The following is a 25,104-nucleotide window of genomic DNA, read 5'->3' as shown; positions in this document are numbered from 1 at the left end:
ATACCGTAATAATTATTACAATTATTGGAGAAGCAGCGTGGTTCAGTGGAAAGAGCCCGGGCTTGGGAGTCAGAGGTCATGGGTTCGAATCCCGGATCTGCCACTTGTCAGCTGTGTGACTGTGGGCAAGTCACTTCACTTCTCTGGGCCTCAGTTACCTCATCTGTAAAATGGGGATTACCTGTGAGCCTCATGTGGGACAGCCTGATTACCCTGTATCTACCCCAGCGCTTAGAACAGTGCTCTGCACATAGTAAGCGCTTAACAAATACAAACATTATTATTACAGTGCTTTGCACGCACTAAGTGGTCAATAAATACGATTATTGTGACCTTGGGCAAGTCACTTAACTTCTCTGGGCCTCAGTTCCCTCATCTGTAAAATGGGGATGAAGACTGTGAGCCCCACGGGGGACAACCTGATTTTCTTGTATCTATCCCAGCGCCTAGAACAGTGCATGGCACAGAGTAAACGCTTGACAAATACCGTTATTATTAGACAAGCAGCGTGGGTCAGTGGAAAGAGCCCGGGCTTGGGAGTCAGAAGTCATGGATTCAAAGTGGCTCTGCCACCTTTCCGCTGTGTGACTTTGGGCAAGTCACTTCACTTCGCGGTGCCTCAGTTCCTTCATCTGTCAAATGGGGATGGACTGGGAGCCTCACGTGGGACAACCTGATTCCCTTGTATCTCCCCCAGCGCTTAGAACAGTGCTCTGCACATAGTAAGCGCTTCACAAATACGAACATTCTTCTTCTTCTTCTCCTCCGTGCCTCAGTTCCCTCATCTGTCAAATGGGGATGAAGACCTTGAGCCCCACGTGGGACCACCTGATAACCTTGCATCTTCCCAGCGCTTAGAACAATGTTCGACACATAGTAAGTGCTTCACAACTACCAACATTATTATTATTATTCATTCATTCATTCAATCGTATTTATTGAGCGCTTACTATGTGCAGAGCACTGTACTAAGCGCTTGGAATGTACAAATCGGTAACAGATACAGTCCCTGCCCTTTGATGGGCTTACAGTCTAATCGGGGGAGACGGACAGACAAATACAATAGCAATAAATAGAATCAAGGGGGTGAACATCTCATTATTCTCTGTGCCTCAGTTCCCTCATCTGTCAAATGGGGATGTAGACCGTGAGCCCCACGTGGGACAACCTGATCACCTTGCATCTTCCCCAGCGCTTAGAACAGTGTTCGGCACATAGTAAGCGCTTCACAACTACCAACATTTTTATTATTATTATTATTCTCTGTGCCTCAGTTTCCTCATCTGTCAAATGGGGATGGAGACCGTGAGCCCCACGTGGGACAACCTGATGACCCTGTATCTCCCCCAGCGCTTAGAACAGTGCTCGGCACATAGTAAGCGCTTCACAACTAGCAACATTATTATCATTATTCTCTGTGCCTCAGTTTCCTCATCTGTCAAATGGGGATGAAGACCGTGAGCCCCACGTGGGACAACCTGATCACCTTGCATCTTCCCCAGCGCTTAGAACAGTGCTCGGCACACAGTAGGCGCTTAAGAAATACCATCCCTACAATGATTGTGATGATGATGATGATGATGATGATGATGATGATGATGATGATGATGATGATGATAGGGAAGCAGCGTGGCTCAGTGGAAAGAGCCTGGGCTTCGGAGTCAGAGGTCATGGGTTCGAATCCCGGCTCGGCCACTTGTCAGCTGTGTGACTGTGGGCAAGTCACTTCACTTCTCTGTGCCTCAGTTCCCTCATCTGGAAAATGGGGATTAAGCCTGTGAGCCTCACGTGGGACCACCTGATGACCCTGTATCTCCCCCAGCGCTTACAACAGTGCTCTGCACATAGTAAGCGCTTCACAAATACTTGAGAAGCAGCGCGTCTCAGTGGAATCAGCAGCCTGGACTTGGGAATCAGAGGTCGTGGGTTTGAATCCCGGCTCGGCCACTTGTCAGCTGGGCAAGTCACATCACTTCTCTGTGCCTCAGTTCCCTCATCTGGAAAATGGGGATGAAGACTGTGAGCCCCACGTGGGACCACCTGATTCCCCTGTGTCTCCCCCAGCGCTCAGAACAGTGCTCGGCACAGAGTAAGCGCTTAACAAAGACCAACATGATGATGATGAGGATGATGATGATTTACGATTCCTCTCTCCCGGCCGGCTCCCCCTGCGCATGCTCAGTAGGAAACTCTCCCACCCGTTTACCTGAGCCCCGCCCCGCCGTGGCCCCGCCCCCCGCTCCGGATTGGTCGATCTCCGCCCGCCCCCCGGGGCGGCCCCCGCCCCCCGCGCCCCCCGCCCCGCCCCCCGGCCAATCCCCGCTTCTGATTGGCCTCCCCGCTCCCCGCCCTCGGGGAGACTCCGCCCCTCCCCGCCGCTGATTGGCTGCCGCGCGGAGCGGGCACCTGGCGGGCGGCAGGAGCAGGAGTGCAGGGGGCAGGGAGCAGGGGGCCGGGGGCAGCTCCCTCCCTCCCTCCCTCCCTCCCTCCCTCCCTCGCTCTCTCTCTCTCTCTCCCTCCCCGTCCCTCTCTCCGTCCCTCCGTCCGTCGGAGGCGGTTTGGGCGGCGCAGCATGGCCTCCGTCTTCTCCTCCTCCTCCTCCTCCTCGCCGCCTCCCCCGGGAGCCCAGGTGAGCGAGGCCGGCCTGCCCTCCGCCCCGCGCTCCCTCCCTCCCTCCCTCCCTCCTTCCCTCTTGTCTCCGTCCGTGTCTCTGCGCCCCCGCGGGCCGCGTCCGTGCTGCCGGCCCGGCCCGGATCCCCCGCACACCCCGTGCCCGCTTTCTCCTGCCCCGTACCCACTCTTTACTCTCCATGAGCACTTTTTCCTCTTCTCCTGGGCACTTTTTCTTCTCCTCCCCGGGAGCACTTTTTCTTTTCCCCGTGACCACTTTCTCCTCTCCCCTTGACCACTTTTTCTCCTCTCCCTTTGACTACTTTTTCTCCTCTCCCCTTGACCAGTTTTTCTTCTCTCCCCTTGAGCACTTTTTCTCTCCTCCCCGGGAGCACTTTTTCTTTTCCCCGTGACCACTTTCTCCTCTCCCCTTGACCACTTTTTCTTCTCTCCCTTTGACCACTTTTTCTCCCCTCCCTTTGACCAGTTTTTCTCCCCTCCCTTTGACTACTTTTTTCTCCTCTCCCCTTGACCAGTTTTTCTTCTCTCTCCTTGACCAGTTTTTCTTCTCTCTCCTTGAGCACTTTTTCTTTTCCCCATGACCACTTTCTCCTCTCCCCTTGACCACTTTTTCTTCTCTCCTCTTAAGGACTTTCTCCCCTCTCCCCTTGATCACTTCTTCTCTCCCCTTGACCACTTTTTCTTCTCTCCCCTTGACCACTTTTTCTTCTCTCCTCTTAAGGACTTTCTCCCCTCTCCCCTTGATCACTTCTTCTCTCCCCTTGACCACTTTTTCTTCTCTCCCCGTGACCACTTTTTCTTCTCTCCCCGTGATCACTTTTTTCTCTCCTCCCCGAGGGCACTTTTTCTCTTCCCCGTGACCACTGTTTCTCCTCCCCGTGACCACTTTCTCCTCTCCCTTTGACCACTTTTTCTTCTTTTCCCTTTAGCACTCTTTCTTCTCTCCCCTTAAGGACTTTTTCTCTCCTCCCCTTGAGCACCTTTTCTCTCCTCCCCTTGAGCACCTTTTCTCTCCTCCCCTTGAGCACTTTTTCTCTTGAGCACTTTTTCCTCCTCCTCCCCGTGATCACTTTTTCTCCTCTCCTCTTGAGCACTTTTTCTCCTCTCCTCTTGAGCACTTTTCTCCTCTCCTATTTTGAGCACTTTTTCTCCTCTTTTGAGCACTTTTTCTCCTCTTCCCTTGATCACTTTTTCTCCTCTCCTCTTGATCACTTTTTCTCTTCTCCTCTTGATCGCTTTTTCTCCTCTTCTTTTGAGCACTTTTTCTCCTTTCCTCCTGAGCGCTCTTTCTCCCCTCCCGGGGAGCACTTGATTTTCTCCCCGGGAGCCCTTGTTTTTCCTCCCTCCCTGCCCATGAGCACTGTCTCCTGTCCCGGCCCGGAGCTTCTGCCGGAGGCCGGCCGGGCCTCCCTTCCCCGATGGCCCGGGGTGAAGGGATTGAGGGGGTAGTCCCTGCAGGGAGCGGGATCCCGCAGGAGGGGGGAGAGGCAGGAAATCACCCGGCTTGAGTTCTTTGTTATTGTTGTTGTGTTTTTTTATTTTTGGTAAGGGGAGTGAAATCGTTTCTGCTTTCCCCTTGGCCCGCCGATGGCAGTTGAAAAGCTGCCACCTCAGTCCGGCGGCCCATAGAGCCCAGTGCCTGCAGGCCGGGCCCGAGAGGCGGATTTTACCTTGAAATCCTCTTCCTTCAAAGACCCCCACACCTTTTCGTCCTACAAAAGAAGGAGAAATCCTTCTCCCTCTCCTGCACAGCCCCTAGCCCAGAGCTCACCTCCTCCGGGAGGCCTTCCCGACCCGAGCCCTCCCTTTCCCTCTGCCTCCATCCCCCCCTACTCCCTCCCTCTGCTCTTCCCCCTTCCCCTCCCCACAGCACTTGTGCCTCTCTGTATATATTATTTCTCTATTAATGATGTGTTTATCTCTATGATTCAGCTGTGTGACCTTGGGCAAGTCACTTAACTTCTCTGGGCCTCAGTTCCCTCATCTGGAAAAGGGGGATAAAGACTGTGATCCCCACAGGGGACAACCTGATCGCCTTGTCTCTATCCCAGGGCTAGAACAGTGCTTGGCGCATAGTAAGCACTTAACGAAAACCAACATCATGATTGAGAAGCAGCGTGGCTCAGTGGAAGGAGCATGGGCTTGGGAGTCAAAGGTCATGGGTTTGAATTCTGCCTCCACCACTCGTCAGCTGTGTGACTTGGGGCAAGTCACTTAACTTCTCGGTGCCTCAGTTTCCTCATCTGTAAAATGGGGATGAAGACTGTGAACCGCACACGAGACGACCTGATCACCTTGTATCTTCCCCCACCCAGCGCTTAGAACAGTGCTTTGCACATAGTAAGTGTTTAACAAATACCATCATTATTCTGTATCTATTTTGATAGTATTGGTGCCTGACTACTTGTTTTGTAGTCTGCCCCCTCCTTTTAGATTGCGAGCCCGTTATTGGGCAGGGATTGTCTCCATCTGTTGCCCAATTGTACATTCCAAGCGCTTAGTACAGTGCTCTGCTCACAGTAAGTGCTCAGTAAATACGATTGAATGAATGACCCCTCTTTAGCAGGAAAAGAATCTTTAACAATTGTTTCCTTTCACTCAACCTGTGAGCCCTTTGTTGGGTAGGGATTATCTCTATTTGTGGTAGGGATTATCTCTATTTGTTTCTGAATTGTACTTTCCAAACGCTTAATACAGTGCTCTGCACATGGTAAATGCTCAATAAATATGATTGAATGAATGAATGGTTTCTGACTTGATTTTCCTTGGGAATAATTCATTCATTCAATTGTATTTATTGAGCACTTTCTGTGTGCAGAGCACTGTACTAAGCACTTGGAAAGAGCAATACAGCAATTAAGACAGACAATTCCTACAACGGGCTTATAATCTAATAATTATGGTATTTAAGTGCTTACTATGTGCCAAGCACTGTTCTAAGCGCTGGGGTTGATACAAGGTAGTGGGGTTGGACATGGTCCCTGTCCAGCGTGGGGCTCACAGTCTTAATCCCCATTTTTCAGATGTGAGAATTGAGGGACAGAGAAGTGAAGTGACTTGCCCAAGGTCACGCAACAGTCAGGTGGCAGAGGCAGAATTAGACCCCTGATCTTCTGATTCCCAGGCCTGTGGTGCTGCGCCATGTTGCCCAGGAGCAGTGTTCAAGAATTCATTAATAATAATAATAGTGGTACTCAATGTTTACTGTGTGCCAGGAACTGTATTAAGCACTGGGATGGGATACAGACAAATTGGGTTAGACACAGTCCTTGTCCCCCATGGGGTGCAGAGTTTCAATCCCCATTTTACAGATGAGGGAACTGAGGCACAGAGAAATGCAGTGACGTGCCCAAGGTCACACAGACCAGTGGCAGAGCTGGCATTAGAACCCATGACCTTCCGACTCCCAGGCCTGTGCTCTATCCACTATGCCATGCTGCTTCAAGACGGGGGGTGCTTTTGAGTAACGTGCTTGATTTAGACCTGAAGTTACCGTGAAGTTAATAACTTTCATGTGACACTGACAGATTTCCTTTATGCTCTGTTCTTGGTCTTCCACACTAGATAAGGAAGGAAAAAAAAAATTGGAGAAAGGAATGTTATCCAACAGATCTCTGACCTGTTTGGCTGACCTGGACTCAAACTGGTAGCAAATTTTATCTTAACAAAACAGATGTCTAATATTGAAAGAGAATGTAAACGCCATCAGAACCAAAGCAAACAGTAAAAGAGTTTGAAATCTATATCTGTTACATTAGCTATTAAATTTGAAGCTCAGAACTTCCTTCTCGACAAGTAACTACAGTTAAAGCTGCATGTCGTAGAATATAGGAGGTTTCTTTCCTTGCTGAAGGGTGAGTGTTAGAAATGCTGCAGATCATAAACTGGAAATGTAAAAGCTTGTATAGTACTGTATTACAATTATTTTCGGGGTGCTAATAGATTCCGAAACCTCTGACCTAGGAAAAAATCTTTAAAGCGCTATTTCAAAAGAGTTTTTAGTGATACAGGATAAAGGGAGGAGATATTCACTAATAGATGTTTCAGATGAAAAAGCATATTATAAGCAAGGGTCTTATTTTAAAGCAACTAGGTCTAACAATCTTGTTATATTCATTAATTACTTTTAAAATGTTGTTATACTTTTACTAGCCTAGATTTACGTGCTGCAGTTGACCCGTCTGTAAATCGGTAGAGTTCCCCCATCTGAAATAAAGTACTACACGTGTTCGGGGATACTGAGAGTTCTTTCAAATATACTCTTTATTTCTTAGCAAGAGCCCTTGTCACACATTATCTGCCCGCTAAGCTTTCTTAACAGGTTTATGGTGGCTGAAACAGGTATTACAAAACCTTGAATTAATTGAAAAAGACATGTTTCTCTAAGCGGATGATGGAAATTTAAAATCTTTAGTGTTTTTTTTTTTCTATCTCGTGTTTTGCCGTTGCCGAAGAACTGTTGATAAATATTCTGTTTTTGACATAGTAAAACTTTGAGTGCTTGCCTAGAAGAGAATTTATGGTTCAGTATCATCAGAGTGTACTAAGGCTAGGTATCTCCTTCTGAATTCCAGGAAAAAGACAGAACCTAATGTATTGTTTACATTTTTTTTTTTTGGTTACAGGAGTAACTATGGTATCTGTATAACAGTTACAAAGTGTGTGTTCAACTTCTTTTCAACTCTATCATATGAGAGTCAGTGAGTTTAAAAATAGTGCGAGTAGTTTTTCTAAAGCAGCGTCCTGTAATTTGAAATAGATATAATTGCATTTTACCCACAGTGAGTTACAAACTGGTATTGTGAGAAAGATAAAATAACCGAAAAGTACAATTGCTTCCAATCTCTGCATTTCCACAGTAAGGAAGGTGAAATGTGAATTGCCGTATGTGTTGAAATGTGGCAATTGAGTTCTAAAATATAGATTATTTGAAATGTGACCTATTTAGAAATGTGGCATTATTTTAAGTGTATAATTACTCATAATTAGTACCCAGAATGAGAGCCTTTTTGTGGTTTAAAAAGAATATTTTAAATTTAAAGGCTTCAGTCTTGGTGAACCACCACGGGTCTTATCTACCAGAAAAGAACAAGGTTACTTTATGATCAAATCACTTCTACAAATGACCTTTTGTTATGTACCTAGGCTAAGCTCTTATACACCTGAGTCGGCAGCAAGGCCTGAGCAAATGTGTGTGGATGAGATTTTTCATTGTCAGTGCAACGGCGACCATGGGGGAAATTCTATGTTCAGTTTCTAAGATACAGCATTCATCAGAGTGAATCTGTGCAAGTGTTCTTTTTTCTTTTCTTCTATTTTCTTTCTTTTATATAGCTGTCAACATTCTGTACTTTTCCTTTCTGATTTTAAGGTTTTCAAGTTTTCTCCTGGGTAAAGTGTCTTGTGGAGAGTTTTGCTAACCTATCAGACGGCAATAGGGTAGCCCGAAAATTCTAGCTCTGATAATGAAAATGTTTCCATGCTTTGATTATTTTTTCCTCCCTCATCGGACCCTCAGGGACATCTCTCAAATGTTCTGGCACAGGTGACTCACAGAGGTCAAGGTCAGTCTCTCCTATCGCTAACCTCTCGCTCATTCCGTCGGTCTGATCTAGGATTCCCTTCCCCTTCGCATCCAGTAGACCACTGCTTTACCCATCTTTGAAGTCCTTCTGAAATCATAGCTCCTCCAGGAGACCTTCCCTGATTAGTTCTCCTCTTTTCAACCTGTATTCTTCTTCCCACTCAGCTACCGAATTTCCACTTTAGCACTTACAGGCCACCTAAGCACTTGGATACCCTCCCTTCCCCAGTAGCTGTTATGTCCGTATCTTCATATTCTATTTGTCTTATGCCGTCGAGTTGCCTCCCACTCATAGTGATAAATGGACAGATCTCTCCCAGAGCGCCCCACCTCCATCTGCAATCGTTCTGGTAGTGTAGCCATAGAGTTTTCTTGGTAAAAATATGGAAGCAGTTGACCATTACCTCCTTCCATGCGGTAAACCTGAGTCCCCACCCTTGACTCTCTCCCATGCTGTTACTGCTCAGCACAGGTGAGTTTTGACTTGCAGCCGATTGCCTTCCACTCGCTAGCCACTGCCCAAGCTAGAAATGGAATGGATGTGCCTCGGCTTGACTCTCCCTCCCATAGTCGAGAGGTGGAGTACTGGAAACTGGAGTACTGGAGTACTGGTGGAGTACTGGAAACTCTCCAGATGCGACCCTGAGAGGGGTCATATTCTATTACTTCTTCCTAAATGTAACTTATTTATTCCATCAATCAGTGGTATTTATTGAGCGCATCCTGCGTTCAGGCCACTATACTAGGCGCTTGGAAAAGTACAGTACAACAGAGTTGGTAGACACCTTCCCTGCCCAAAAGGAGTTTAGCAGGAGAAGGAATTGAAGTGAGGCTCTTTCAGAGTTTATTTTAGCAAGCACACTTTTTTATTAATTGATTAAATGGATGAGAAAAATTTGAGGTACTACTATGTTGAGTAGATTTGTAGAATCCTTTCTGCAGGTTTTGTTGGTCAAGTACCATTTATTGAGCATGTGCTTGGTGCCTTTTATTACACTAGACACTTGGGAAGTAACAGAATAAAGAGGTGACTTGTTATCTGGCAGATGATCACTTTTCCCCACATTCAAAGCCTTATTAAAATCACATCTTCAAGTGGCCTCTCCCAGACTAAGCCCTCATTTCCTCTTCTCCCACTCCCTTCTCTGCCATCCTTGTGCATGGATTTGCACCCTCAGCCCCACAGCACTCATGTACCTATCCATGATGTATCCGCAACTAATTAGGGGTAGGGGTCAGCTCCTTGTGGGCAGGGAACATGCCTACAAACTCTCTTATATTGTATTCACTCACGTGCTCGGACAGTGCTCTGCACAGAGTGAGCACTCAAATGCCATTGACTGATTGAAAATACTAACTCCACTACCGAGCATATCCCCACTCATCCATGCAACAATTGTTTAACAGAGGCGGTAGAATAGTATACAAACTTTGCACTGGTTACCTTTAGTGTAGCCACCTAACCATTGTAATTCTTTATTGATGCCTCTGGTACTGAATTCTGCCCACTTTATAGGCTTAATTCTACAGAGGAAAACCTCTCTAACTGGAACTAGCTGGGTGCTGCTGGGAGATCATGGTTCATTCATTCATTAATTCAATAGTATTTATTGAGCGCTTACTATGTGCAGAGCACTGTACTAAGCGCTTGGGATGAACAAGTCGGCAACAGATAGAGACAGTCCCTGCCGTTTGACGGGCTTACAGTCTAATCGGGGGAGACGGACAGACGAGAACAATGGCAATAAATAGAGTCGAGGGGAAGAACATCTCGTAAAAACAATGGCAACTAAATAGAATCAGGGCGATGTACAATTCATTAACAAAATAAATAGGGTAACGGAAATATATACAGTTGAGCGGACGAGTACGGTGCTGTGGGGATGGGAAGGGAGAGGTGGAGGAGCAGAGGGAAAAGGGGAAAAAGAGGGTTTAGCTGCGGAAAGGTAAAGGGGGGGTGGCAGAGGGAGTAGAGGGAGAAGAGGAGCTCAGTCTGGGAAGGCCTCTTGGAGGAGGTGAGTTTTAAGTAGGGTTTTGAAGCGGGGAAGAGAATCAGTTTGGCGGAGGTGAGGAGGGAGGGCGTTCTGGGACCGCAGGAGGACGCGGCCCGGGGGTCGACTGCGGGATGGGCGAGACCGAGGGACGGTGAGGAGGTGGGCGGCGGAGGAGCGGAGCGTGCGGGGTGGGTGGTAGAAAGAGAGAAGGGAGGAGAGGCAGGAAGGGGCAAGGTGACGTAGAGCCTCGAAGCCTAGAGTGAGGAGTTTCTGTTTGGAGCGGAGGTTGATAGGCAACCACTGGAGTTGTTTAAGAAGGGGAGTGACATGCCCAGAGCGTTTCTGCGGGAAGATGAGCCGGGCAGCGGAGTGAAGAATAGACCGGAGCGGGGCGAGAGAGGAGGAAGGGAGGTCAGAGAGAAGGCTGACACGGTAGTCTAGCCGGGATATAACGAGAGCCCGTAGCAGTAAGGTAGCCGTCTGGGTGGAGAGGAAGGGGCGGATCTTGGCGATATTGTAGAGGTGAAACCGGCAGGTCTCGGTAACGGATAGGATGCGTGGGGTGAACGAGAGAGACGAGTCAAGGATGACACCGAGATTGCGGGCCCGAGAGACGGGAAGGATGGTCGTGCCATCCACGGTGATAGAGAAGTCTGGGAGAGGACCAGGTTTGGGAGGGAAGATGGTGTTTAGCAGATTTATTCAATGGTATTTATTGAGCAGTTATGATGATGATGGTATTGGCTAAGCGCTTACTATGTGCCAAGCACTGTTTTAAGCACGGGGGGGGGGGGGGGAACAAGGTAATCAGGTTGTCCGACAATGGGGCTCACGTTCTTAATCCCCAGTTTACAGATTAAGTAACTGAGGCACAGAGAAATGAAGTGACATGCCCAAAGTCACACAAGTGGTGGAGGCAGAATTAGACCTCTAACTCCCAAGCCCATGCTCATTCCACTGAGCCATGCTGCTTTGTGCAGTGCATGCTACTGAAGGTTTGGGAGACTATAAGCAGCATTGTCTAGTGGATCGAGCCCGGGCCTGGGAGTCCGAAGGATCTGGGCTCTAATTCCATCTCTGCCCCTTGTCTGCTGTGTGACCTTGGGCAAGTCACCTCACTTCTCTGTGCCTCCTATCCCTCATCTGTAAAGTGGGGATTAAGACTGTGAGCCCCATGTGGGACGTGGACTGTGTCCAACCTGATTAGCTTGTATCTACCCCAGTACGTAGTTCGGTGCCCTGCAGAAAAGAAGTGCTTGACAAATACCGTGGAAAAAAAAAGGAAGCAAACCCATCCGAGTTGGCAGACACATTCCCTGCCCACAACGAGCTTTCGGTCTAGAAGATGCTGCTGAAAGAACCTTACAGAGACACTGCCTGCTGTTTTTACACCATGCTTGGCCTTCTTGAGTTGGAAGAGATGAGGGGAATTCGTTTCCCAAGAACAGATCCCTTGTCAAGTTCTAAGCTCTTGGAGGGCAGGGATCATGTCTACTAATTCTGTGGTCCTCTCCAAAAGACTTTAACCAATCAATCGGTCATTTATTGAGCACTTAATTATGTACAGAGGACTGTACTAAGCACTTGGGATTGTTGCAAAGTAACAGAGTTGGTAGATACATTCCCTGACTATGGGAAGCAGCATGACCTAGTGGATAAAGCATGGGCGTGGGAGTCAGAAGGACCAGGGTTATAATCCTGGATCCTCCACTTGTCTGCTTTGAGGCCTTAGGCAAGCCACTTCCCTTTCCTGGGCCTCAGTTGCCTCATATGGAAAATGGGAATTAAGACTTTGAGCCCCACGTGGGACAAGGACAGTGTCCAAATTGATTAGCTTGTATTTACCCCCAGCGCTTAGAACAGTGCCTGGCTCGTAGTTAGAGCTAAACCAGTACAAAAATCCGCCCCCCTTAAAAGCAAGCCTACAGTCTAGAGGGGTTGACAGTGCTCTGCATATAATCATATAATTGGTGCTCAGCAATTACTATCGATTATCATTATCTGCAGAAGTGATCCCTTAGTGGTATATGGATAGATTGTTCCAGAGGGCCGCCACCTGCCCGAACCAGTTATCCCAATAGTTTGATGCAAAAAGAAGCAAGCGCTTCCAACTAAGCTTCCTCAGAGCTAGACGGCTCACCAAGATTATGTGACTGGACTAAAACGACAAAGCAAGAACAGTGTTTTGTTTGTCGAGCGTATATCAGAAAAATTCTCCAATTCTGATCCCTTCCTCCCCCGGGAAGTAAACAGCAAATGCTTTGTGAAATACTAGGAGGAGAGCAGAGATGGCATCAATGTAGTCTTAGTTCATTCATTCAATTGTATTTATTGAGTGCTTACTGTGTGCAGAGCACTGTACTAAGCTCTTTGGAATGTACAGTTCGGCACAGATAGAGACAATCCCTGCCCAACAATGGGCTCACGGTTCTGCTATAATGTGTATTTTCACTACGTGTTTTGGCTAGAATGTTTTAAGAGATTAAAGAACATTTGCCGGGCCAGTTGAGGTCATTTGAATGTAGTGTGCTGCGATGTTGGTAGAGAAGCAGTGTGGCTCAGTGGAAAGAGCAGGGGCTTAGGAGTCAGAAGTCATGGATTTGAATCCCGGCTCCGCCACCTGTCAGCTCTGTGACTTTGGGCAAGTCACTTAACTTCTCGGTGCCTCAGTTACCTCATCTGTAAAATGGGGATTAAGACTGTGAGTCCCACGTGGGACAACCTGATTATCCTGTATCTACCTCAGCGCTTAGAACAGTGCTCGTCACATAGTAAGCGCTTAAATACCAATATTATTATTATTATTATTAAATTGTGGTTTTTGCAGATGTGCACAACTGGGTTCTAGTTCTGGCTGCTCCACCTGTCTACTATGTGACCTTGGGCAAGTCACTTCACTTTTCCTGTGCCTGTTATCTCATTTGTAAAATGGGACTTAAGACTGTGAGCCCTATTCATTCATTCGGTCGTATTTAATGAGCACTCACTTCGTATTAAGCGCTTGGGAGAGTACAGTATAACAGCAGACGTATTCCTGCCCACGGTGAGCTCACGGGCTGGGGGGAGACAGATATTAATACAAATAAATATAGATAAATTACAGATATGCATATTGTGTACATATAGCTCTTGGGAGAGTACAGTATACAGCGGACATATTCCTGCCCACGATGAGCTCACAGTCTTGAGGGGGAGACAGATATTAATACAAATATAGATAAATTACAGATATATCCATATGTGTACATACATAGATATACACATATTATGGGACAGAGACCGTTTCCAAGCTGAGTTACTCGTATCTATCCCAGTGCTTCGCACAGTGCCTGGGACATAGTAAGCACTTAACAAATACTTTTTAAAAAAACCTGGGGAAATGCTGATTACTATACTATTTTTCTTAACATGAGATTTTTCAGGAATGCAATTCCCATGTTATAGGAGAGCTGGGTGTAAGTATTCCCTTGATTGGTAGTCGCAGGTTGTTACTTGCAGGGGAACTTTTTGGGGAGGCTTGGCCTTGCAAATGGGGTCAAACTGTGACTATCACCTGCTCCCGACGGCGAAAGTTTATTCAACAGAACTCAGGGTTATCTGGACTTTCCAGGGAGACGTTGAGGTGGCCGTCCAGCTATTGAGGAGATGAGGCCGTGGCTTCTGGCTACCAGAGAGACAGAAAAGAGCAGGGAGGGGGACTGGGGCCGCGGCCCCAGGTAGCAAATGGCCCCGCCAGCTGTGAGCGGCGGAACCACAAACGAAAAACTTTCACAAATGCCAAAACACATTCAAATAGAAGTCGTGATTGTTTTCATGGATTTTAGTTCATGAATTATCCCTGAACTCTTGCAAGAATGTCCACTGATAAGGATTGTTGAATGATAATGTTGGTGAGGCTTTAGTAAATGGGAAATAAATTATATATTGGTGACATTCATTCAGTTTCTAGTGCTTAGGAACAGGAGTGGTCCCGATACTAATAAAGGAGAAAACAAACAGGACGTTTTTGCCCTTGGGTAAAATACGTATTTCCGAATGTGCTTCTTTGAACTCTAGAGATGAACCAATGTTAGTCGAAATTCTGCCATACGAACATGACATATAGGTTTTCCTAAGGTTTGACTTGGAACGCAAGTGCGGTATTTCACAAAGCTTATTTTGGTGTCTCAAACTTCCAGTCTGAATTTAGATCTACTAAGTAGTAGCATTTATTGTGCATCCACTTGGAGTGGTGCATTATGCTAGGGGCTTGGGCAGTCATCTGTCATCACTGGTATTTATTGTGCATTTACTGTGGGGATTAAGACTGTGGGCCCTATGTGGGACTGGGGGCAGTGTCCAACCTGATTGCCTTGTATCTACTCCAGCGCTTAGTACAGTGCCTGACACGTAGTAAGCACTTAAATGCCACAGTTATTATATATGACACACACTAGTCTCCCACCTTCAAAGCCCTATTAAAATTCACATCTTCTCCAAGAGGCCGTCCTAGACTAAGTCCTCATTTCTTCTCCTGCGCTTTTCCACTGGACCCCGCTGTTTCCCAAAAGTACGTGTGCCTCTAGAACATTGACTTTGGAAAGTATGTTTTATGTGACTCAGTATTCACCTGCATTTGGTCAGAGAAATGGAAGTGAACAGGATTTTGTTTAATGTTAGAAACCAAACTGCATTTAAACTGAAAGGGAATTTCTGCCCTGGGTGTTTACAGTAAATATTGAACCCTTCCATTCACAACCAGAATTCTTCCTCATGCTTGTTTGTCTCATAAAGGAGGAACTGAATTTTCTCTGTGTGTTTTCTCATCTCCTTTCTGCCTGAACTCTGACCTTCCATTTTGTAGTCCTTGTTGTCTTTTCCAAAACAGGTAGAAATCTGTATAGGCAGCTGCAATTTTTAATATCTTCATTTAAAAACAAGAACACAAAACAACAACCCGAATTGCTGGTATTTAAATCTGGCCCCCTGTATCTTGCCCAGCTGACATAAGTAGCAAGCCAAGTTTATGAAAATCACAAACACATAAGGTGTGAAACCTATAGTGTGTACATTTTTATAGCACACATTTTCATAGCTGAATTTGGCCGCAGTTGCCTTGTAAACTTTTAAATGGAAGCAAACCTTGAAAGCCCTTATTATTAAAAAACATTTTACCAACTTAATGGTTTCCCACCTCCAAATTGCATAGAAAACTGAAATATAGGACCGGTTTTTAAATTAACCCCTTCTTGATTGCACACAGGTACTTTAGAAAGATGTAACTAGGTAAACAGCCTGTTGATGTGTTTTGCCCTTTACCTAATGCTTGCTAATTGCCAACTCCACTGTGAACAATTCAGAGGTGGGGACCATGTTTCTTACTCTTATTTTTTTTCAAGTGTTTAGTACAGTGTTTTGCACATAGTGAGTGCTCAATAAATCCTGTTGCTGATGAACTCATTTTCAAAATTTTACAACTAGCTTTTAAGCTCATCTCATTGCTTATTGAGAATCCGCATGGCTCAGTGGAAAGAGCCCGGGCTTGGGAGTCAGAAGTCATGGGTTCGAATCCTAGCTCTGCCACTTGTCAGCTGTGTGACTGTGGGCAAGTCACTTCACTTCTCTATGCCTCAGTTCCCTCATCTGGAAAATGGGGATTAACTGTGAGCTCCACGTGGGACAACCTGATCACCTCGTATCCCCCCAGCACTTATAACAGTGCTTTGCACATAGTAAGCGCTTAACAAACACCATTATTATTATTATCTCAGCAATTTGTTTTATTGGCAGTGACTTTACAAATCCCATTTTGCAAGATTGGCGGTAATGATTTTAATAAAACCTAAGGCTTGGTTCACCTTGTATTGTGAAATAAATAATTGAATCTCTCTATCATGGATTCTTGGATATTCAACAGGAAAAAAATTCCTGTACTGTACTTGCTTTTGCTTTTGCAAATATTTTCTGTTTAAAAAAGCACATCTGGACCTTAATACTTAATGTAGTCATCAAGAGCCCCAGGTTCAGAGAAGCAGCATGGCCTTGTAGTTAGAGCACAGACCTGGGAGTCAGAAGGACCTGGATTCTAATCCTAACTCTGCCACTTGTCTGCTTTGTGACCTTGGGCAAGTCACTTCACCTCTCTGTGCTTCAGTTACTTCATCTGCAAAATGGGATTAAGATGGTGAGCCCCATGTGGGATATGGACCGTGACCCACCTGGTTAGCTTGTATCTAATCCAGTACTCAATACAGTGCTGTACATAATAAGCGCTAAACAAATGCCATTTTAAAAAAGTCTGAATTTGCTTTCTTGCTGTTTAAGGCAGGGGCATGTCCCCCAAGAATCCGCGTGGCTCAGTGGAAAGAGCCCGGGCTTGGGAGTCAGAGGTCATGAGTTCAAATCCTGGCTCTGCCACTTGTCAGCTGTGTGACCGTGGGCAAGTCACTTCACTTCTCTGTGGCTCAGTTCCTTTATCTGGAAAATGGAGATTAACTGTGAGCCTCACGTGGGACAACCTGATTACCCTGTATCTACCCCAGTGCTTAAAACAGGGCTCGGCACATAGTAAGCGCTTTAACAAATACCAACATTATTATTATTAAGAATCCCTAATCAGCCTGGCATCCCCAATGCCCTGGCATGCAGCCAATTTATCCAAAATGGAATTCAGCTGCTTCTGTTGAGCATTGCCCAAGGAATGGGTTTAGGGTTTTCTTTTTTCTTTTTTTCTTGAGGTCATTAATGAATAAATGACCTAGCACTAAACATGCCTTCCAAGGATCTCTCTATGGCTGTGGGCTAGCACCCCAGCTGACGTCAGAAACCCAGTCTTGGGCCGAGTTCACCCTGGAGGGGTTCCAGGAATGTGAGTTTCTCGGCTCAGGAGTTGGGGTTATTTGGGAGGCTCTTCAGGCCATTGTGCAGAACATCTTGTCTCCTCTCTGACACTTCCTTTTATGGCTCCCCTTTAATTCTCTATTTGAACTCCTGAATGCTCTAGGGAGGAACCAACATGGCTGTGAGCCCAATGTTGGGTAGGGATTGTCTCTATCTGTTGCCCAGTTGGACTTTCCAAGTGCTCAGTACAGTGCTCTGCACACAGTGAGTGCTCAATAACTATGATTGAATGAATGAATGACTGTGGTTTCCAATTTTCTGGCCTGCACCGTAGGCCAGACCCCTAACTCCCCTGGGGTTCAAGATATGGATTGGGGACCCTGAATGCCCACTCTGACTTCTGTAGTACTCTGTGGTGTGCTGTGCCACCATGGCATAGGGTGGGATGTTAGAGTGTCACGTGCTGTGATAGAACCTATAACAGCCATCTCAGCCATGGGCAGTTGACTGTGAACATGTATAATTAAGATAAAAGAGGAGTTCCTAACTGTACTGAAACCCAGTTTCATAATTTGATCTCCAAGGCAGCAGCATGGTGTGGTGGATAGCGCACAGGCCTGGGAGGCAAAAGCGTTCTAATCCCGGCTCTGCCACTTCTCTGCTGTGTGAACTTGGGCAAGTTACTTCACTTCTCTGTGCCTCAGTTACCTCATCTGTAAAATGGGGATTAAGACTGTGAGCCCCATGTGGGACTGGGATCGTGTCCAAACTGATTAGCTTATATCTACCCGAGCGCTTAGTAGAGTGTCTGGCACATAGTAGGCCATCAACAAATACCATTAAAGGAAAAGAAAAAAAAGGGGTGGCTACAGCCAGGCTGTTACAGGTTTTGCAGACTGATTCAGACCAACCTTCCCCCACCCTCCAAGGTCGTCTGGAATATTCTGGGAGGGACTGGCTTTGTGCCAAAAGGACGGAAAGCACCATCCACCCCCCTCTCCGTCACCAGGGGTGAAGCTGAGCTCTGGTGGAGGTTGAGCAAGAAAACCGGGTCTTTGTGGAGTGAGCTAAGTATAGAGCAGCGGTTCTACTTGTTGTCCTCATCGGTCCAGCTGGAACCATTCGATATGGCAAATTATTTCTCTCTCTCCAACATATAGCCAGGGAAAAGAGGGAAAACTTGGGTCAGTAAATCTCGTTAGCGGTATAATTTTTGGTAAATTTCAGCCTAAACCCAGAATCTCAGGGTTCCCCCAAACAGCCAAGTCAGGTCCAGTTAGCCGATCAGACTGATTTTTAGGTGTAGATTGCTAGTTACCTTGCAAACCTCTCCTGTATTCTGTGTTGCAGTCTCTCGGTTTGTTTTACTAATGAAATCCAGATTGTAGTCTTGTCTGGATAGGGTGTGTAGGTCAGTCCAGGCTGCCGGAGTCTATAAAGTATTTTCTAGGGAGTGGCTGGCCGGTGGGAGTCTTTAATTCCATATGTGACTTGCGTGATGTTGAATTTGGGGGTGGTCAGTAATCTTAGCACCAGGTCGATGGTATGCAGAGAAGCAACCTCGAATTCAATCCAGAGAGGGAACTTCTCCTTTGGATTCTAACCCATCTTGGCAGCATTTATATCCCAGTCAAGTATCCCTTTCTACCTTGGTTACTGGCCTACAAATTGCCCTTTCTGCCCCAAGAAGCAGAAAACAAGCTCAAGCCATTGTAAATTTTTTTTTAAATGCACAAAATGCTTTAATCTAGAGGAAAGAGCGGAGAATGTGAGTGAAGAACATCAATAGCATTTAGTAAATCCTTCTCCTCTCTAATAATTGTGGTATTTAAGTGCTTACTATGTGCCAGACACTGTACTAAGTGCTTGGGTGAATACAAGGAAATCGGGTTGGACACTGTCCCTATCCCACATGCAGCTCACAGTTTTATTCCCCATTTTACAGATGAGGCAGTGGGGGCACAGAGAAGTTAGGCAACTTGCCCAAGGTCACACAGTAGACAAGTGTCATAGCTGGAATTAGAACCCATGTCCTTCTGACTTCCAGGATGGTGCTTTTTCCACTAGTCCAACGTTGCTTTTCCTTAGAGTGTAAGCCCACTGTGGACAGGGAATGTGTTTACCAACTCTGTTGCACTGTGGTCTCCCAAGTGCTTAGTACAGTACTTTGCACATTGTAAGCACTCAATAAATACCATTGGTGATGTACCCAGAATTAAATGTGCAGTGCAGTTCATCAGGACAGTTAATTCATTCATTCGATAGTATTTATTGAGCGCTTACAATGTGCAGAGCACTGTACTAAGCGCTTGGGATGAACAAGTCGGCAACAGATAGAGACAGTCCCTGCCGTTTGACGGGCTTACAGTCTAATCGGGGGAGACGGACAGACAAGAACGATGGCAATAAACAGAGTCAAGGGGAAGAACATCTCGTAAAAACCGATGGCAACTAAATAGAATCGAGGCGATGTACAATTCATTAACAAAATAAATAGGGTAACGAAAATATATACAGTTGAGCGGACGAGTACAGTGCTGTGGGGATGGGAAGGGAGAGGTGGAGGAGCAGAGGGAAAAGGGGAAAATGAGGCTTTAGCTGCGGAGAGGTAAAGGGGGGATGGCAGAGGGAGTAGAGGGGGAAGAGGAGCTCAGTCTGGGAACGCCTCTTGGAGGAGGTGATTTTTAAGTAGGGTTTTGAAGAGGGAAAGAGAATCAGTTTGGCGGAGGTGAGGAGGGAGGGCGTTCCGGGACCGCGGGAGGACGTGACCCAGGGGTCGACGGCGGGATAGGAGAGACCAAGGGACGGTGAGGAGGTGGGCGGCGGAGGAGCGGAGCGTGCGGGGTGGGTGGTAGAAAGAGAGAAGGGAGGAGAGGTAGGAAGGGGCAAGGTGATGGAGAGCCTTGAAGCCTAGAGTGAGGAGTTTGTGTTTGGAGCGGAGGTCGATAGGCAACCACTGGAGTTGTTTAAGAAGGGGAGTGACATGCCCAGATCGTTTCTGTAGGAAGATGAGCCGGGCAGCGGAGTGAAGAATAGACCGGAGCGGGGCGAGAGAGGAGGAAGGGAGGTCAGAGAGAAGGCTGACACAGTAGTCTAGCCGGGATATAACGAGAGCCCGTAACAGTAAGGTAGCCGTTTGGGTGGAGAGGAAAGGGTGGATCTTGGCGATATTGTAGAGGTGAAACCGGCAGGTCTCGGTAACGGATAGGATGTGTGGGGTGAACGAGAGGGACGAGTCAAGGATGACACCGAGATTGCGGGCCCGAGAGACGGGAAGGATGGTCGTGCCATCCACGGTGATAGAGAAGTCTGGGAGAGGACCGGGTTTGGGAGGGAAGATGAGGAGCTCAGTCTCGCTCACGTTGAGTTTTAGGTGGCGGGCCGACATCCAGGTGGAGACGTCCCGGAGGCGGGAGGAGATGCGAGCCCGAAGGGAGGGGGAGAGGACAGGGGCGGAGATGTAGATCTGCGTGACATCTGCGTAGAGATGGTAGTCAAAGCCGTGAGAGCGAATGAGTTCACCGAGGGAGTGAGTGTAAATGGAGAACAGAAGAGGGCCAAGAACTGACCCTTGAGGAACTCCAACAGTTAAAGGATTGTGTGGAGAGAATCAGTTTTTTAATTGGATGACCTCCTTTTACTTTTCTGCCTGCATTTCATTTTAGAAATCCAAAGTGATGTCGTTTAAGGAGCGTTAGGGATCCAGTCAGGGAGGAGCCCCTTATTTGACTATTTTATGCATCACTGGGATATCACATTTGTGTATAGCATGTTGTTTTTGTTTCTGGGATGTCCAAAAGCATTCAGGAGGCTAAAGATATGGTACAATTTACATCTTACACCCAGTTTTTCACTTAAGATTTTGCACTTGTCTGTAAGAATGATAGTTTCCAAGTTCAGCCTAAAGTGAGGGAGTTTATCTTTTTAAAAGAAGTTTGGGGAAGAAAATAATCTGTGAAATGTTCTCCTGCTAGAAATGAGAGAAAACACATATACTTAGATTAGTGGTGGAAATTTGAATTTTTTTTTCAGTGTTAGACCTTGGTTAAGATTCTTTCAGGGTTGTCTCTTCTCTAATGAAGCATTTCATTTGTAATTGTCTTTGGCATCACAAAGTTAGTCAATTAGCTTTTGTCATTAAATGTGTTCTGCTTCTGTGAGATGGAAAAGATCTTTCCATTGTAGATATCCTCCTGTTTTTTTCTCTTTGGCAGCAAAAGTTTTCCTTTTAATTTTTCAAAAACATAAAGAACTCCAAGAAAATGCATACACCAGAGAGGGTATTGCTCATTTTGAGTATACCAAAACTATGAAACTAACTGAATTTTGTCACCCTGGCTGTTGATTAGCATTTAATTTACCAGGAGACATATTCTTAGACCCTGAACCCCAAGTAGGACAGACATTAATTAGGTCCCATCTGATTATTTTGTATTGACCCCAGCTCTTAGCTTCACAAGTGCTGAATAAACCCGGTAAATGTAAGCTTGTTGTGGGCAAGGAATGGGTCCATTTATTGTTGTAATGTACTCTACCAGGTGCTTGGTGCAATGCTCTGCACACAGAGAGTGCTCAATAAATAAGATTGAATGTTGTTATTCATGTACGGGCCTTCAAAGGTCACCCGTATGCCACCCAAAATGGGTCAATCAGTTGTATTTATTGAGTGCTTACCATTTGCAGGGCTCTGGGCTGGGTGCTTGGGAGAGTACAATACAACAATATTTCAGAGTTGGTAGACATGTTCTCTAACCATTACAAGCTCTCAGTCTAGAGGGGGTCAGCGTCGCCCTGACTTGTTCCCTTTGTTCATCCCTGCCTCGGCCCCATAGCACTTATGTCCATATCTGTAATTCACTTATTTATATTAGTGTCTGTCTCTCCCACTAGACTGTAAGTTCACTGTGGGTAGGAAGTATCTAGTGAGTATCTAGTACTCAACCAGTCTCGGCTATGGGAGAGAGAGTCAAGCAGATGCCTATCCTTTCCATTTCTAGCTTGGGCAGTGGCTAGCGAGTGGAAGGCAGCCTGCTACAAGTCAAAACTCACCTGTGCTGGGCAGCAGTGGCATGGGAGGGAATCGAGAGCAGAGACTGAAGTTTACTGTGTGGAAGAAGGCAGTGGTGAGCCATTTTCATATTTTTACCAAGAAAACTCTATGGATACATGACCAGAACGATTGCGGATGGAGGTGGGAAGAGGAGAGGTGTGTCCATCGAGTCATTATGGGTTGGAGATGGCTTGACAGCATAAGACAAGACAGTGTTATATATGATCCTTCCTCAAAGGGACAAGTGAAAGTCAAATGGGATAATATACAGTCTGTGAAAGCACTTTTTATTTTGAGAAAATGATCATTGTCATGCAATAATAACTGTTCTTTTTAAAGGACAGTATTAATATGATAGTATGTCTCAAACCTGAACTGCTTCAAAATACAACCTTCCTTTGGCTCACTTTTCCTATCAAACTTTAGAGAAGCAGCGTGGCACAGTGGAAAGAGCACGGGCTTTGGAGTCAGGGCTCATGAGTTCGAATCCCAGCTCTGCCACTTGTCAGCTGTGTGACTGTGGGTGAGTCACTTCACTTCTCTGTGCCTCAGTTCCCTCATCTGTAAAATGGGGATTAAGACTGTGAGCCCCACGTGGGACAACCTGATTCCCCTGTGTCTCCCCCAGCACTTAGAACAGTGCTCTGCACATAGTAAGCGCTTAACAAATACCAACATTATTATTAACTTTTACCTTATTCCTCATCCCTAAAACTTACTGTAGTAGCATTTTCAAAACAAATTATTTTAACCAAAGAAGTCTAGAAGGTAGAAACTTGAATCATTCTCACTTTTTCAACTCCCTTCTAAATACCAGTCCTCTTAATAGCTCTGATGATATGGATGCCTTTTTTCAACATTGGACTTTTCCAAACCATTCCTGGATTTTTCACTTTCTCTATTCCAGGTAAATGAATAACTAAAATGTTACTGTTCTAGCTCTCATGACTGAAAATGAAGGGCATAGTTAACAGACTCTAACTTCCTAGTTCATGTCAGGAAAAAAGAAAATACCTCCCCAGTTGCAGAGTAAGAGTGCTGTCGTCAGTTCAGGTTTCTCTCCCATCTTGTTTTGTTATGTAATAATCTGGTTTCTGTTCAGATCCTTTCATCCTTTATCCAATCTTTCAAAGCCTTGTTAATTTCCAGGATTATTTAGTCTAGTTTTAGTCAGGATAACTGCACTTCTCATTTAATCCCCACCACAGTCCATCATTTCAATTTTGTGTTAAGTTTGCTGATGTTGGGTTTAAATCTTCACTTCTCCAACCACCTACCTAAGAGAAGCAGCGTGGCTTAGTGAAAAGAGCCCGGGCTTTGGAGTCAGAGGTCATGGGTTCGAATCCCGGTTCTGCCACTTGTCAGCTGTGTGACTGTGGGCAAGTCACTTCACTTCTCTGGGCCTCAGTTACCTCATCTGTAAAATGGGGATGAAGACTGTGAGCCCCATGTGGGACAACCTGATTCCCCTGTGTTTACCCCAGCACTTAGAACAGTGCTCGGCACATAGTAAGCGCTTAACAAATACCAACATTATTATTACCTAAGGTGTCCCAACCCAGCTCAAACCATGATCACCTCTGAATGTTCACTGTCTTAATATCTTAACCCTGAGAAACACTGCTGATTTTTGTAAAGCCTATAATGAAATACTGTCCAAGGAGACATAATGCTTTAGTCATTGGCATTAAATTACTTCAGACTTCTCAGATCTGTGTAGCTGAATTGTTAGCTGGTAAGGGCATTCAGTGTCACATTGCAACCAATTTGTTTTGTTTTTACTTTAATGAGTTGAACAGCAGTTAGATTTTTCGTGATCTGGTGAGGCTGTATGATCAGTGGTGAGCTATGTGTGTGCATGATTCCCAAATCTCTCTCTCCAGCCCCACCTGACCTTAGTCCTTCTTTGCAGCCTTTCATTTCCTCCTGCCTTTATGACATCTCTACCTAGATGTCCTGCCAACACCTCTACTCAGCATTCCCAAAACAGAATTCTTCATCTTCTCACCCAAACCCTGTTTTCCCATGGTCTTTCCCCTCACTGAAGAAGCACCACCACTTTCCTCCCTGTCTCAATCCCATGACCATGGCATTATCCTCTGTTGATCATTCTCATTCAACCCACATATTCAGTATCACCAAATCCTGTAGGTGCTACCTTAATTACATCACTAAAATCCACCCTTTCCTTTCCATCCAAATTGCTGTTATGCTGATCCAAGCACTCATATCCCACCTGGACTACTGCACCTGCCTCCTCGCTGACCACCCTGCCTCTTCCCTCCAGCCCATATTCTACTGCCTGGATGATTTTTCTAAATCGTTCAGCGCATGTTTCCCCACTCCTCAAGAACCTCCAGCGGGTGACCCATCCACTTCCACATCCAAAAGGAGATCCTTAATGTTGCCTTTAAAGCAGTCAATCACGTTGCCCTTTCCTATCTTACCACGCTGATATTCTGCCATAATCCGTGTCTCACACTTCTCTCCTCTGAAGCCAATCTTATCATTCTACCTTCGTTTCTTCTATTTCATTCATTCATTCAATAGTATTTGAGTGCTTACTATGTGCAGAGTGCTGTACTAAACGCTTGGAATTTATAATTTGGCAACAGATAGAATCCCTGCCCTATGGTGAGCTCACAGTCTAAACGGGGAAGGCAAACAGCAAAGCAAAACAGAACAAAAAAACAAGACAACATCATCACGATAAATAGAATCAAGGGGATGTCAACCTCATTAACAAAATAAATAGGGTAATAAATCATATATACAAATGAGCACAGTGCTGAGGGGAGGGGAAGGGGAGGAACAGAGGGTGGGGGGGAGGGGAAAGGAGGGGTAGCAGAGGGAAAGGGGGTGCTCAGTCTGGGAAGGCCTTTGGAGGAGGTGAGCTCTCACTAGGGCTTTGAAGAGGGGAAGGGAATTAGTTTGGCAGAAGTGAGGAGGGAGGGCCTTCCAGGACAGCAGTAGGACGTGGGCCAGGGGTCGACGGCGGGATAGGCGTGAATGGGGGACAGTGAGGA

The 25,104-nt window shown here is 46.1% G+C and overlaps 1 protein-coding gene across 1 annotated transcript in view; it reads left to right on the top strand.

Annotated features, from left to right (window-relative positions):
- Positions 1-2,523: 2,523 nt before the first annotated feature.
- The window catches only part of ANK3 (ankyrin 3), a 678,945-nt gene continuing 656,364 nt past the window's right edge, over positions 2,524-25,104 (top strand). Inside the window, exon 1 of the mRNA XM_029059625.2 lies at positions 2,524-2,629. Within this exon, the coding sequence (XP_028915458.1) occupies positions 2,573-2,629 (57 nt within the window). The 5' untranslated portion in view covers positions 2,524-2,572. The remainder of the gene's footprint in view (positions 2,630-25,104) is intronic.

This window comes from Ornithorhynchus anatinus, chromosome 3 (genome assembly GCF_004115215.2).
Source record: "Ornithorhynchus anatinus isolate Pmale09 chromosome 3, mOrnAna1.pri.v4, whole genome shotgun sequence".
NCBI lineage: Eukaryota > Metazoa > Chordata > Mammalia > Monotremata > Ornithorhynchidae > Ornithorhynchus > Ornithorhynchus anatinus.
The sequence above is the reverse complement of the archived record's forward strand: the minus strand, read 5'-3'. Positions and strand labels throughout refer to the sequence as shown.